Genomic DNA, 16,537 nt, shown 5'->3' on the forward strand with positions numbered 1-16,537 from the left:
TAACCTGTTTATCGACTAGAATAATTATAACAACAACTCCTTCAATATACATGGCACTTGAAAAATATTTTCAAAGCATTTTCACACCTATAATTTAACCTTTCTGACAACCTTATGAGGTAGGCTGGGCAAGTACTATATATCATCCAAATTTAGTAGGTGAGGAAACTGAGACATATAGTAGTTAAGTAACTTGTAGGACTTGGCAGGGAGATTCCAATCTCTATACAGCACTGTCTCCAGTAATGAAGAGAAAAAGTCTAAACATGTTTGATGATCTTATTTCAATATATTTTAAGAAAATACTTCACTTCCATAGAGCCAAATGATAGTAATTCAATTAGAGCAGCTGTCATGACAAGTTATGGCATATAATTAATTAGACAAAGCACTGCAAGTTTTAAAAATTGGAATTCTATGTGAAAATCACATTTTAATTCTCAGCATGTAAGGAAATTTGATGGTTTGTCTTTAAGGCAACCTAGATCTGCAGTGTGAACTATAGTTTTACCATTTCAGAGATATAATCTAAATAATTATTTTATTGAAGTTCTATTACAGTTGTCCCATTTTTCCCCCTTTGCTCTCCCCTGCCCCGCCAACACAGCCCTTCTCCCACATTCAATCCCCAGCCCATTGTCCATGTCCATGGGTCATTCACACTAGTTCCTTGACTAGACCCTTTCCCTTCTTTCTCTCCTTTCCTCCTCCCCCCTCCCCCCTGGTCACTGTCAAACTGCTCCTTGTTTACATGCCTTTGGATCTATTTAGCTCATCTGTTTGTTTTGTTCATTAGGTTCCTGTATTATGTGAGATCATATAATATTTGTTTTTTGCCAGAGTGCAATGGATAAGCCTTGTCCTGGGAAAACCAGCTTCATGATCATGGTATCTCCCCTGCCAGGTAAGTATAATCTAAATAATTTTAAAACAAAAATTCTTAGTTCACCACGACTTAACTTTTCACCATGCAGAAAAAAAGCAGTGGTTTCTCTCTTCAAAAGTGAATAAACACACGTGGCCCCAAAGCAAAAGTATCTGTATATCAAGGGTTAAAGATGACAAAATGTCCGATTTAGTTACCAAACTTTTTGTCTTTATATAAGTGGCTTATAACTGGGCTTCGGGAATCTGATAGGTCATCACTGTTTGATTTGCAGTCACACAAAATGCTTATCTATTTTCTACATTCAAATAATTTAAAATATATTTGAAGACTCAGATTTTATAATAGTTCTTGAAACTGGCTTCTAAACAAAGGCTGAGAAGTAGCAGTCTCTCCATCCCTGTCTAATTCTAACTACTACTCCTGCTTAAACTCACCATTTTTAACCTGTACCCTCCCAGACTGGCTGTTAGAAACTGGATGGATCAGAAAGTTCAGCCAAGTATTTAGACTGTCAAACCTGACTGACCTGCAATGTCCACCCCAGTTGGTGACAGGTCACCTGCTTCTAGGTATTTTATTATCAAGATGCTTATAGTAGAAATAATGGCACCAAAATTCAGGCATTTTTTTCAAGACAACTGAGGATATGCTACACAGTCCTTTTATGAAACAAATAGGGTTCCAAAATTATACTAAAGATAGAAGAATAAAATTGGAGACAAAGTAACTCATAATCACACCAAATCAAAATGTATTCAGTTAAAGACAAATATCTTTTAGTCGTTTCATCGCTTCTTAAAATTTAAAAGTTTCTGAAGTCAATATTTCACTTAGTGGGAGGAGAAAAACCTTTTTTCCTTCAACTAATAAAAAATGAAAGTCCTAATGCCTGCACTAAGTGAAAGATCTCTGTGGAGTTTTCAAGAAAAACTTACATTAACCAAAGTAACTTTTTTTTTTAACTTAACCAAAGTAACTATTGTCTGCAACTTTCCTAACAGGCAAGGAAGAAGCAGAGTAAAGACTGTGAGTTTTATTTTCTTCTTTATTAAGAAGGTAAATCCTAGCAAATTCTACTAAAAATTTCACAGAATTGTAGGGCAGGACTGAACCTTGAAGAGGTCTAAACCTCACATCTTCATCCTTCCCAAAAAGTTAAGAATTCTGCTTACAAAAGTCTACATCATTTTGATTTTTTAACTTTCCTAAAATTCTAGGACTCCCATAACCAAATTTAGAATTCAATTTTGTATCCATGGATCTTTGAGTATAAAATCTCCAAATCTAGGGTGGGTTGGGTGGGGGAGAGAAATTGGGGGAAAAGGGGACAACTGTAATTGAAAAACCAAAATAAAAAAATTAAAAAAAAAAAAAAACTCCAAATCTAGACTTTTAAATCAATTAGAGATAGCAGTTGATTATATATAAAAAAAGTTCTAATGAAATTGAAAATGGAACACCTGTCTATTGAAAAACCAAACTTGAATAGTGCTTTCTAAAAGCTCTGACAGTAATGATGTTGTCAATGGCAAAACCCCAGTAATCTTCTCTGATCACCAGGCCAGTCCTTGGGTGAAAACTATGCTCAGGGATAATAAAACATCAATCTACCCATACCAGAAGTCCAGAAAACTAGAAAACAAGAAAGCCCCTGTCCTCATTCTACCTGATAGATCTAACCAGCTCAACTCAGATATCATGGGTACTTTGTCAGTGGGAAGGCCAGTAACACCTGGGAGAACACGGTCAACTGTGAATGGTGGTGCCTTAGACTGCTCCTCTAACACTCAGATGTTTCCATGGGTTCTCTCCATAGTTCCCACACACCCAAGAGCTCTCTAAAGGGGAGCAACTTACAAGGAGTTGAGAACTAACTTCCTGTTTTGTCACCTGTGCAGGACTCATCACTTGTATGATGAGCAGCAATGAACCCAGAAAATAATGTCTTTGCCCCAAGAGACTCAGGTTCCATTAAGCAGAGCAGAGCTCATCACCATTCAAGATCTGACTGGGCATAGAACTTACTTTACTGCTATAAGGTGTCTCATCTCTGTCTCCAGATGACCTTACATCTGTCTTTCCTACAGACTTTGAGGATTTCTGCCACTGGCTGTGACAGCACATACACGTTAGCCACCGCTGAAAACTTTCAGAAACACTGGAGGAAAAGAGCTTTTTGCAAGGATGGAAGAACTGATAGAATACCAGCATGAATAGAATGGCTGTGCAGTACCCAATGAGCAACTGCAAAATCAACAGAGGTGCACACACATACATATAGATGTCAGTCTTGTAAATATACCACATAAGGAGGAGGAAGGCATTCTCAATAAATCTCAGCATGTAGTATACCAGTAGCCGGTACCAGTTCTGGGACTTGCTGATGAGGTCAGGGCTGTTGATTTTCAGCTGCACAGCTGACCAGCAGAACATGTTGATACCGGCATAAAGGAAGGTGAGGAAACATAGGACAATGGTGGTGCCCACTCGACTGAGGGCCTTCTCAATGTTCTCAGGGAATGGGGAACCACTGCACCAGAAGAGGATCCAGGGGTACAAGAAGAAGCTGAAGAAGTTGATGAATATGACCAGCACCACCCAGGCCTTCAGGACGGAGGTAAAGAGGACCAGGACAATGACTCGAGTGGCAATCTCAAAGCTCCTCCAGAGGAAGATGCAGACATAGGCCAGAGGCTTCACTTTGACATCGTATTCATCATACTTGATCTTGATGGCTAGGATGTTGCAGCGCAAAGCTCCATACACAATGGACAACAGGGATAGCAACATGCAAACACCTGGGGAGAGATGAGAAAGAGCATTGTCAAGTCTCACCTCCACCAAGAATCCTACTATGATAAGCCCTGGCCAGATAGCTCAGTTGTCAGAGCGTCATCCCAATATGCCAAGGTTGTGGGTCGATACCAGGTCAGGACACATAAGAATCAACCAATGAATGCATAAATAAGTGGACCAACAAATTGATGTCTCTCTCTCTCTCCATTCCTCTGTGTCTAAAATCAATTACTTTTTTAAAACAGGAATCATACTATGGCAGACACTTTGTCAGTCCTCTACCCATATTCCTTGGACCCTTCTGTTTTACGTGCACAGGCTGACTTCCACCTGTCAGTTTCTGCACACTGTGCCTGAGGACTTTTTCCGGGGCTGTAGAAGACTGCTCTGGCACGGTACTGGACAGTTCTGAAAGAGCCCTCATTACTCCAATTGTAGCCCTGATAAAAGCTGGAATGTAAATACCCTACCTCCCCAACCCCTTGAGTAGAATAATTCTGAGGTATATGTTCCTATACCCTTTACCAGTATTTGCTCATAGGATTCCTTTCTAGTCACCCATGGTGATGCTAATAATATTCTCTTTATTGGCTGTCTTCCCTTCCCTGTCTCCTTTCCCTTCTCCCATGCTCCTTCCGCCTTCCACCAAAAATACATGGACTCAAATTCTTAGGGTCTGCTTCAGAGTCTACTCAAACTAAAACACCTTCCTGACCCCATGTTCTTCTGCCTAAATATACAGAATACTTTAAATGGTGCATTTTTTCCCTCAATTAGCCTATAAGTTTCTGAGGAGTCAAGAATGACAATGTCTGATATTTCTTCTCGATCTCAACATGTACCAGTAATAGATACACAAACAGAATGTGCTGAATATGAATAGTGAATTACTCAGTGAGTTCTTCTCTCTGTGCAGGATCTTTTACATTTATATGCTGACTACAGAATGCTCACTTTTCTTTAATCTTAAGTTATAGTTATAAATTCTGCAGACTGCTAAAGAAATGAGAACCTCACTGTGTTTCAAGAAGTCTCAACTCAAAGCTGTTTATTTCCTTAAGTGACTTATGGCTAATGGGTTTATCCAGTTTACACGAAGCAGCAGGACAAGATGTGACTCACTTAAATGGAGCATGGTACCATGTTTGAGAGAGCATGACACTCTTGGCTGTGAGTTCTACTATCTAAGAAATGCACTGCCAACTCATGAGCACAAACTGTGTTGTCAAAACATAAATATAATCACTTAGCACATGCTGTCATCAACTCCAAATACTAGAACAAGGAGGAACAGGAGGCATGGCTTAGAGTTAAAAACCAAAAATCTAGCTCTGGTTTTACTCTTGTATTGGCAGGCTACATTGGGGAAATGGCAATCTCTCTGGGTTTTTTGTTTTTTTCTTTTTAAGTATATTTTAGTGATTATGTTGTTACAGTAGTCCCAATTCTTCTCTTCCCTTTGCTCCCCTCTGTCCAGTACCCTCCCTTCCCTCCAGCAATCCCAACCCCCTTAGTTCATGTCCATGGTTGTGCATATAAGTTCTTTGGCTTCACCCTTTCCTATATTATTCCCCCTGTCTATTTTGTATGAGCCAATTATGCTTCTTAATCCCTGCACCATTTCCCCATTTCTCCACCTTCCCTCTCCCAGCTGATAACTCTCCAAATTATGCCCATACCAATGATTTTACTCCTATTCTGGTTTGCTTAGTTGGACTTTGTTTTCATTTTCTAGATTCAGTTGTTGATAGTTGTGAGTTTGTTGTGATTTTAATGTTCATAATTTTGATCTTCTTTTTCTTACGTAAGTCCCTTTGACATTTCATATAATAATGGCTTGGTGATGATGAACTCCTTTAGCTTTACCTTGTCTGGGAAGCACTTCATCTGACCTTACATTCTAAATGATAGCTTTGCTGGATAGAGTAATCTTGGTTGTAAGTCCTTGCTTTTCATCACCTTGAGTACTTCTTGCCAGTCCCTTCTTGCCTGCAAAGTTCATTTTGAGAAATCAGCTGATAGTCTTATAGGCTCCCCTTTGTAGGAAACTCTCTGCTTTTCGTTTGCTGCTTTTAAGATTCTTTTATCTTTAAACTTTGGCATTTTAATTATGATGTGGTCCTTTCTGGGTCTAGCTTGTTTGGGACTCTGTGCTTCCTGGACTTGTACGTCTATTTCCTTCACCAAATTTGCAGAGTTTTCCTTTATTATTTTCTCACATAAGTTTTCAATTTCTTGCTCTTCCTCTTCTCCTTCTGCTACACCTATGGTTCGGACGCTGGCATGTTTAAAATTGTCCCAGAGGTTCCTCAGTCTCTCCTCATTTGTTTCAATTCTTGTTTCCTCATTCAGTACTGGTTGGCTGTTTTTTTATTCCTTATGTTCCAAATCATTGATTTAAACCCGTTTCCTTCCCTTCACCACTGATTTTGTGTGGATTTTCCTTTGTTTCATTTAGCATAGCCTTCACTTTTTCTCTTGTGTGTTTGCCGTACTTAAGTCGATCTGTAAAGCCTGTGAGCATCTTTATCACCAGTGTTTTGAACTCTGCATCTGTAGGTTGGCTATCTCCTCATCGCTTCGTTTTCCCACTGGAACCTTGATCTGTTCCCTCTTTTGGGCCATTCTTCTCTGTCTCCTTATATTGACAGGCTCCTGTGTTTGTCTTTATCTTAGGTAGAGCTGTCGCTCCTGTTATATTGTAAGGAGCAGAGCCTTAGGTATTCATCAGTACAGGGCAACCTGTTTCAACATGTTGTGGCGCTGTATGTGGGGGAGGGATATGAGAGGGAATAATGCTGCTTGCCCAGCACTGGCCCCTTTTCCAGGCTCTTCTCCCACTTCTGTATGGGACTGGCACCTCTCTAGCTGTCGCCCTGGCTGTGGTTCCCAGAGTGGGTGGGTCTGCAGATGTTCTAGGACTGTGGGGGCCCTTTAAACAAGTGGTCTCTGCTGAGAGATGCGAAGTTTCTTCCTATGTCCCAACCCCCACTTGTTTGCACAGTCAAAAGCAATGAGGCCTTATTTTCCCTGGTGCTGGGACAATGAGCTGTGTGGTCCTGTCTGGTGCTGGGAGCGCTCCCCAGGTGTCCCTCTCACCTTTTTTAAATGTGTGACTGCACTTTCTGCTTCTGCCGCTGCTGCTGCTGCAGCAGCCACCACACTGCATACTCTCCACCCCTACTACCTGTTGGGATGAGTATTTCTTCTTTAAATCTTTGTTTGCTGGACTTCCATGCAGCTTGATTTTCTGGAACTTCTGGTTGTCTCTAGTTTTGAGGTAGTTGTATTCCTTCTTAGTTGTGGAGGGAGATGCAAGATGCAGCATGTCTGTCTAGGTCTCCATCTTGGCCAGAAGTGGGGTTCTGTTTTCTTACCTGTAATATTGAGGTAACACCTTCCATGCCTGCTTCTTAAAATTCATTGTCATTGTAACATAACTGTCTCTTCCTAAATGTATAATTTTAAATGAATGGGAATAAACAGATTTAATTTTATTTAAGTTCTGAATCAGTGGAAAAATATATATATTTGGTGGGCATAAAAATTCTGAAGCCTTGGTACTTATTTGCCTGGGAGAAACTCAGTTTTACTCAAAGCATCAAATTTTATCATAGTCTTCAGCAATAATTTAAGTCATCAATATCCCTCACTGGAAAGACTGTCATCCACTAATCAAATTTTAAAGACAAATATTATCACAAGAGTAGACTGGGAAGTAATTGAGTTATTTTTCTGGAGAGGGTAATTCAGTAAAATATTGTAAAGCACTACATATTGGTGAAATATTTTATATGTGTGCTTATAAATTTCTGTACCCTGAAATCTAGTATTGAATCATTTTCTTTTAGTCCTTATATTTCTTCTACTACAATATCAGAGAAAGGCATATCTTTGTAAAATCTCTAAAATTAGTTTTAAACATGTTTTAATGCTAAAACAGAATGTTGATCTGTTTATGGACAAATCCAGATTAGATCAGAAAAAATACTTCAAATGCAGAATTTAAGGTAACTGTAAATAAGTAAAATGTAAATTATGTATTCATACACATATAGTATTTATATTGTTATATTTATGGTACTTTAACTCCAGATTATTTTTTCCTTTTTATTGAATTTACTGGAGTAACAATGGTTAACAAAATTATACAGGTTTCAGGTGCACAAGTCTATGATACATCATCTGTATATTGTATTGTGTATTCATTACCCCAAGCCAAGTCTCTGTCCATCACCACTCATTCTCCCTAAGCCCTCCTCCACCTTCCTCTACCCTACCTCCCTCTGGCAATCACCACATTGTTGTCCGTGTCCATGAGTTTATTCTCCTTTTTGCTCAAACCCACTACACGCACCCCAACAAGCAACCCTCCGACAGCTGTCAGCCTGCTCTCTATCTATGAGTCTGTCTCTGTTTTGCTTCAATTTCACTAATTGTAATCTGTCTGTTCAGCTTCTCTGATTCTTCCTGATTCAGTTTTGGAAGACTGTGTGTTTCTAGGAATCTATCCATTTCTTCAAGGTTGTCCAGTTTGTTGGCATGAGTTGTTTGTAATATTTTCTTACAATCCTTTCTATTTCTGTAATGTCGGTTGTTACTTCTCTTTAATTTCTGATTTTATTTATCTGGGTCCTCCTTTTTTTCTTGATGGGTCTGGTTATAGGTTTGTCGATCTTGTTTATCTTTTCAAAGAATCAGCCCTTGGATTCATTGATCTTTTGTATTGTTGTTTAGACTCAATTTCATTTATTTCTGCTCTGATCTTCATCATTTCCTTCCTTCTACTCACTCTGGGCTTTGTTTGCTATTCTTTTTCAAGTTCCTTAAGTATAAAGTGAGATTGTTTATTTGATATTTTCCTTGTTTCTTGAAACAAGAAAAATCTGTAATGCTATGAATTTCCCTCACAACTGCTTTTGCTGTGTCCCATAGATTTTGGATTGCTGTGTTCTCATTTTATTTTGTTTCGAGGTATCTTCTGATTTCTTCCTTGACCTCACCATTAACACATTCATTGTTTAGTAACATGTTATTTAGTCTCCATATCCATGTGCTTTTCAGGTGTTTGTGTCTGTGTGTGTGTGTGTGTGTGTGTGTGTGTGTGTGATTGATTTCTAGTTTCATACCATTATGGTCAGAGATGATGCCTGATATGATTTTAATCTTCTTAAAATTTATTGGCACTTGTTTTGTCTCCTAGCATCTGGTCTATCATCAAAAATGTTACATGTACACCTAAAAAGAATGTATATTATACTGCTTTGGGATGGAATGCTCTGAAGATATCAATTAAATCCATCTTTCTAGCGTGTCATTTAAGGCTGCTCTCTCCTTGTTGATTTTCTTTCGGAAAGATCTATCCATTGATGTCAATGAGATGTTTAAAATCCTCTACTGTGAGTGCATTCCTGTCAGTCTCACCCTTTATGTCCATCAAGATTTGCTTTACATATTTAAGTGCTCCTATGTTGGGCACATAAATGTTTACTAGGGCTACATGCTCTTGTTGGATTGCTCCCTTTATCATTATTTAGTGTCTTTTGTCTCTTACTACAGTATAGCCTTTGTTTAAAAATATTGTTACCCTGGTTTTATGCATTTCTATTTGCACGAAATATCTTTTCTCCACCACTTTTATTCTGCATGTATCTTCTGATCTGAGATGGTCTCTTGGAGGTAGCATATATATGGGTCTTGTTTTCTTATCCATTCAGCTACCCTGTGTCTTTTGATTGTGGCATTTAAGCCATTTACATTTAGAGTGATTATTGATAGATATGTATTTATTTCAATTTCATTCTTTTAATTATGCTCCTCTGTTGTTATCTCCCCCTCTTCCACTCCATCCATCTTCTTCTTAAAGTAGGCGCTTTAACATTTCCTGCAATACTGGTTTGGTGGTAACAAACTCCTTTAGCTTTTTTTCTTGTATGCAAAGCTCTTTATTTCTCCTTAAAATTTATATGATAGCAAACCCTTGTCCAAGGTATCATTGGCAAATATGTTTTCCCATATTGTTGTTTCCACTTTCATTTTGCTGATGTTTTCTTTAGCTGCACACAAGCTTTTTAAATTTGATGTAGTCTCATTTGTTTATTATTTCCTTTATATTCCTTGCCCTAAGCCCTGGCTGGTTTGGCTCAGTGGATTGAGCGTCGGCCTGCGAGCTAAGTGTCGCTGGTTCGATCTTCCAGTCAGGGCACATCAGAGAAGGAAAACTCTGACTCCAAAAAACCTCCGCTGCCTTGCGGCATACCTCTTCAGGGGAAAGGCTAAGGGAGTAAACCCCGACAGAAAATCCGGAGCCGGAGTCCCTAAGGCGGTTTGACGTTGTAGTCAACACCGGCAACTCCTGCGGCGCACCTGAAGCCAAGCTGTATTGACTCCGTCTTTCCCTTGGGCCCTTCAGCTGCGAAGAGAGGGGGGGTCTGCTGCATGGGCAACAGCAGACCCTCCATATCACCCTGCCCAGGCTCTGTAGCTTCAGCTTCACTGGAGAGGACACTCCAGCGTCATCGCAAGGTGTCGATTCAACACGGGAGGAGACAGATACCGTGTCACTCCCGAGTCGGACTGCACAGCCATTCTCGGCGGTGCAGATAGACTCTTAAGAAGCTACACCATCGTCTCTCGAGACGGACGGCTGCCGACTACGATTCCTTGCCCTAGGAGATACATCAACAAAAATATTGCTGCATGGGATATCTGGAATTTTGCTGCCTATGTTTTCCTCTAGGACTTTCATGGTGTCATGACTTATATTTAAGTATTTTATCCATCTTGAGTTTATTCTGGTGTATGGTCTGAGCTGGTGGTCTAGTTTCATTTTTTTAGCATGTACCTGTCCATATCTCCCAATACCATTTATTGAAGAAGCTATTTTTACTCCATTTTCTACCCCTGCCCCCTTTGTCAAATATTAATTTACCATAGAGACTTGGGTTTATTTCTGGGCTTTCTATTCTGGGCCATTAACCTATGTGTCTGTTTTTATGCCAGTACCAGACTGTTCTGATTAGTGGATTTGTAATAAAAAATATATAAAGAACTCATACAACTCCACACCAGGAAGACAAACAATCCACTTAAAAAATGGGCAAAGGACCTGAACATACACCTCACCAAGGAGGACATAGAAAGGGCCCATAGATGAAAGGATGCTCAACACCACTAGTCAGTAGAGAGATGCAAATAAAAACCACAATGAGATACCACTTTACACCTGTCAGAATGGCCATCATTAACAAATCAACAAACAACAAGTGCTGGCGAGGATGTGGAGAAACGGGAACCCTACTGCACTGTTGGTGGGAATGCAGACTCAGGCAGCCACTATGGAAAACAAGATGAAATTTCCTCCAAAAATTAAAAATGGAACTGCCTTTTGACCCAGTGATCCCACTGCTGGGATTATACCCGAAGCATCCTGAAACATCAATTCAGAGGAACCTACACACCCCAATGTTCATAGCAGCGTTACTTACAACAGGAAAGTGCTGGAAACAGCCTAAGTTGATCAAAAAACTGGTAATTTACACAATGGAATATTATGCAGTAGAAAGAAATAAGGAATTCCTACATTTTGCGACAGTATGGATGGAACTGGAGAGTATTATGCTAAGGGGAATAAGCCAGGTGGTGAAAGACAAATACCATATGATCTCACCTGTTAGTGGAAACTAATGAACAAAACAAACAAACAGAACAGAACCAGAGATATGGAAATAAGGGACAGTATTACAGCAACCTGAGGGGAAGGGTGAGGGGGGAAATGGGGTAAAGAAGGGGAAGGGTATTGTCAAGAAACAAATATAAAGGACCCATGGACATAGACAACAAAGTAGGGATTGACTGTGGGAGCAGGGGTGGGAGGACGGGGCAGGGGAGAGCAACTGTCATTGAAAAACAATATAATTAAAAATAAATTTAGAGCTGGAGAGAAGTCTTATAAGATGGAGAGACAGGGAAGGCGCTTCATCACAACGTGACGGGTAGGAAGTGCGAAGATGCGAAAGAGCTGGCTGGGCTCCCACGGGTGACAGCTGAAGGGACTGAGAAACAGCTCAGCAGCAGGGGGGGGTTCCCTCTAAGAAGGGCAGGGTCTAAACCCCCAGCTGGGCTTCCCAGCCTACAGCAACAGAGCAGAAAGTAAAATAGCATCCAGCTGTGAAAAGCGAAAAGCCACAGGGTTTCTTGCTGGCCTGAAAGAAACAGCTGGAGACAAAGAGCTCTTAAATGGATCATGTACAAAAATATTTTGGCACCCACTTACCCTGGGCTCAGGCAGAGGAAGGGCAGAAAGGACTAGAGATGCTTGGGGAGAATTTGGGGTCATAGCTTTGAGGAGAGAACTAAGGGAGCAGCCGACCAGGTCCCAGTGCTGACTCATTCCCTATACTGCAGGCAGACCATTGCCCTCTGAGTGGCATTAGCCTGAGGGGAAGCAAAAGCCCCACCTGCAGGAATTAATCTGCTTCACCCTCAGGGCTTAAGCCTGATGGCTGATCACAGATTGAATAGATTAACAACTAAAGGAGACAGACAAAGGCAGTAGGTCTCTGGTAGTCTCCAACAGGCTGCCTATGCCCAGACTGGTTCATGATCTGATGCCACCAGGGGAAGATCCTCCAGGAAGTGAAGATCATTCTAAGAAGCAGAAACAAACAAGAAGAGTCACAAAAATGGGGAGACAGAGAAACAACCCCTCATCGAAAGGAAAGGAGAAATCCCCAGAAAGAGTGCTAAATGAAATAGAGGAAAGCAAACTATCAGACATGGAATTCAAACCATGGATTACAGGTAAACTCAACGAGCTCAGTGAGCTCAAAGAAAACCTACAAGGAAGTTATCGAGAATTACACCAGCATGAAAAAGGACATAGAGCTATCAATAAGAGCCTAGAGGAAATGAAGAATACAATTTTTGAATTGAAGAACACAGTAGAAGGAATTAAAAGCAGGCTAGAGGAAGCAGAAAATTGGATCAGCAAGCTGGAGGACAACATTAAAAAAATTCCCAGGCAGTGCAACAAAATGAAAAAAGACTGAAAAAGAATGAAAAGGTTTTAAGAGAGCTGTAGCACAACATAAAACATCATAATATCTGTATCATAGGAATACCAGAAGGAGAAGAAGAGGAGCAATGGATAGAAAACCTGTTTGAAAGAGTAATGACAGGAAACTTCCCTAACTTGATGAGAGAAAAAGTCTTGCAAGTCCAGGAAGCACAGAGGGTCCCAATAAAAATGAACCCCAACAGGCCCACTCCAAGACATATCATAATTAAAATGGCAACATTGAAAGACAAAGAGAGAATCCTAAAGGCAGCAAGAGAGAAACAGCTAATAACATACAAGGGAGCTCCAATAAGGCTTTCATCAGATTTCTCAACAGAAATGCTACAAGCCAGAAGGGAATGGCAAAAAATATTCCAAGCAATGAAAAACAAAGGCCTACAACCAAGATTACTCTACCCAGCAAGGCCCTCCTTCAAAATGGAAGGTGAAATGAGGAGTTTCCCAGACAAAAGAAGGTTAAAAGAATACATCTCTACCAAACCAGCACTGCAAGAGATGCTAAAGGGTCTCCTTTAAGAAGATGAAGAAACAGAAAGAGACAGAGAGGAACACAAGTGCAAAGGGAAAAATGACAATGAAGAAGTACCTATCAATAATAACAAAAGAACCTATGCACCCCTATGTTCATAGGAGCACTATTTACAACAGCCAAGTGCTGGAAACAGCCTAAGTGCCCATTTGTAGATCAGTGGATTAAAAAACTGTGGTACATTTACACAATGGAATACTATGCAGCAGAAAGAAAGAAGGAACTCCTACCATCTGTGACAACATGGATGGAACTAGAGAGAATTATGCTTAGTGAAATAATCCAGGCAATGAAAGACATTTACCATATGATATCACCTAATACAGGAAACTAAGGAACAACACAAATGAGCAGAACTGAACCAGAGGCATGTAAACAAGGAGCAGACTAACAGTGACAAGGGGGGAGGGGGAGGAAGAGAAGGGGGGTAAGAAGGGGAAGGGTCTAGTCAAAGAACATGTATAAATGACCCATGGACATGGACAATGGTGTGGGAACTGAGTGTGGGAGAAGGGGTGGGCAGGGTTGGGGGGAGCAATGGGGCAAAAGGTGGGACAACTGTAATAGAAAAACAAAAAAAAATTTTCGTGCTAAAAAAGGAAAGCAAAATAAATAAATAAATGGGCCAGGAAATCTCCCCACCACATACCCCTCCAAAATAAACTTAAATAACAGCCTTGCTGGGTAAAGTAGTCTTGATTGTAGGTCCTTGATTTTCATCACTTTGAATATTTCATGCCAATCCCTTCTGGCCTGAAATGTTTCTGCTGCGAAATCAGCTCACAGTGTACAGGAGGCAACTAACTGCTTTTCTCTTGCAGCTTTTAAGATTCTCTCTTCGTCTTTAACCTTTGCCATTTAATTATGATGTGTCTTGGTAAGGGCCTTTCTGGGTCTACCTTGTTTGGGACTCTCCGCACTTCTGGACTTCTGTGTCTTTTTCCTTCACCAGGTTAGTAAGTTTTTCGTCATTATTTCTTCAGATATATTCTCAATCCCTTGCTCTCTCTTCTCATTCTGGTATCTCTATGATGTGGATATTGTTATGTTTCATGTTGTCCCAAATGTCCCTTATACTATCCTCATTTAATTATTTTTCTTTTGGCTGCTCTGTTTTTTGTTTTGTTTTGTTTTATTTCGTCTTCCAAATTGCTGATTTGATCATCTGCTTCATTCAAGCTACAGTTTCTTCCTTCTACTCTATTATTCATTTCAGATATTGTATTTTTCCTTTATTATGGGTCCTTTTTATGGTTTCTATGTCTTTTTTCAAGTTGTTGAGCATCCTTCTAACTATTACTTTGAATTCTGTATCTGATAAAATGCTTACCTCCATTTCATTTAGCTCTTTTTCTGGAGATTTCTCCTGTTCTTTCATTTGGGGCCTATTTTTTTTATGTTTCCCCATTTTGGCTGCCTCTTTGTGTTTGTTTCTATGTATCAGATAGATCTGCTATGATTCCCAGTCTTTGTTGGGTGGCCTTATAGTAGGTGTCTTGTGGGGTCCAGTGGTACTCTCTCCTTGATCACCTGAGCTGGAGGTGTTCCAGAAATGATCCTTGTGTGGGTTATGTGGGCCCTCAGGTTGTAATGGAGTATTGATTGCTATTGGCCCATTTGTGCATGGGATTGATCCTCAGGCTTGCTGGATGTGAGTCTGAACCCTGACCATGGAATGTGAGCTGCTGTGCAAATGCTGACCTGACCACATGAAGCAGAATTCACCTCAGCAGGGTTTGGTGCATGCCAAGATCTCCCTTTGGATATGCTGCTTGTGAAGCTTATTGGATCCTGTTCTGATGTTGTCTGAAGCTGGCCACTGGGCATGTTGGTTCTGGGCCTCTTCAGGAAGAATCTGGTGCAAACCAATATAAGACGCTGACTGTGATTGGCCCTGAGCAACCTATTTGAAGAAGTCTTGATGTGGTTTCCTCTGTAAACCCTTTGTTATAAGACTTCTCTTCAACTAGTCTTCAGATAGTAATTCAGGATGATTGTTCTATAATTTTATTGTAATTACAGTTTGGTCCTGGGGGAGCTAAGTGTAGCTTCGACCTACTCCACCATAATCTTAGATCTTGTTCCCTGGCACCACCAAGAACTCACAGCCTCAGGGTTCTCTCCATTGCTGGTTCCAAGTACAACTCCAAATTTTTAAAATTACTTTTAATAATGCAATGACCCAAACAATTTTAAAGTATCTATCTGTTTTTTTCTTGTTAGGTCAATTATTTCCAAATTACATCTTTTTCTCTATCAAGAGAGTTACCCAATTATCACTGAAGCCTTCTGAGAATGTAAAGAAATGATCTTGAAACCACTGACTTCAATTATCACTCCCACTATTGGGTGCTCATTGCAAAATGTCACAGATAGAAGGGGGGGCAGGAAGAGATATACTTGGGAGACAAGAAGCTTATAGAAAATGATTGGAATGTATATGTCTACCTGTAGAATTAAGCTGTTATCTAATGAATGGCTAGGATGATGCTCATGCAAATACCTACTTATTCAGACTTAAATGAAGAAAAGTTTCCTGATACCATTTCCCAACCGTATCTTCCCACAGTTAACACAAAAGAGGATCGTTTGACAATCCCACCTATTTAAGTGGCACTTCATAGAAGTTTAACATTCCCTAATAATCCTATTTTCATTTCCTTTGTGTGTGGGGGGGCATTTTGCTGTCTTCATGTTTTATTACAAGGCAAGACATCCCTTGAGGTTAAGCCAAAAAGAAGGCTTTGGCAATATTCCAAATCCTTGCCAGATGTATAAAGCTTCTTCCCACTCAATTTCAACCAAGCGAACTCTTTCCAAAGGAACTTTCTTCCTATTTCAGAGAAATTAATTTTTATTAGGCAGGAATTCACTTATTTCCTGACTTGATACCAAAAACTTAATCTCCATGTTAAGTGATGGAGAGCAATGTCTTACCCAGTATTTCTTAGGAAGGGAATTTTATTTGTAGGACCAAGGGAACCATTTCTCTGTTGCTCTGGATAGATAACAGATGCTGCTCCCCAAATGGAGGATTGTAAGTGATTGTTCTCTGTAATATGACCACTCTCCACTGACACTTGATCTTCAATAAAATGACTAAACTCATTAAATGTCTGGAAGGAATAGATTTTTGAAAAAAATTACTGAATGGCTTCAAGGAAGGAACTGAAGCAGCCTGAAGGGACATGGAGTGTAGTGGGACTGGGAATTGAGATTTTAACCAGACTTCTGAGGGGCTGTG

General features: G+C 40.1%; 1 protein-coding gene across 1 annotated transcript in view; it reads right to left on the reverse strand.

The window, feature by feature from the left end:
* Positions 1 to 2,266: 2,266 nt before the first annotated feature.
* XK (X-linked Kx blood group antigen, Kell and VPS13A binding protein) overlaps positions 2,267 to 16,537 on the reverse strand; it is a 44,847-nt gene continuing 30,576 nt past the window's right edge. The window contains exon 3 of the mRNA XM_090264440.1: positions 2,267 to 3,687. Within this exon, the coding sequence (XP_090120566.1) occupies positions 2,861 to 3,687 (827 nt within the window). The 3' untranslated portion in view covers positions 2,267 to 2,860. The remainder of the gene's footprint in view (positions 3,688 to 16,537) is intronic.

This window comes from Furipterus horrens, unplaced genomic scaffold (assembly GCF_987537825.1).
Source record: "Furipterus horrens unplaced genomic scaffold, mFurHor1.1.pri manual_scaffold_17, whole genome shotgun sequence".
Taxonomy (NCBI): Eukaryota; Metazoa; Chordata; class Mammalia; order Chiroptera; family Furipteridae; genus Furipterus; species Furipterus horrens.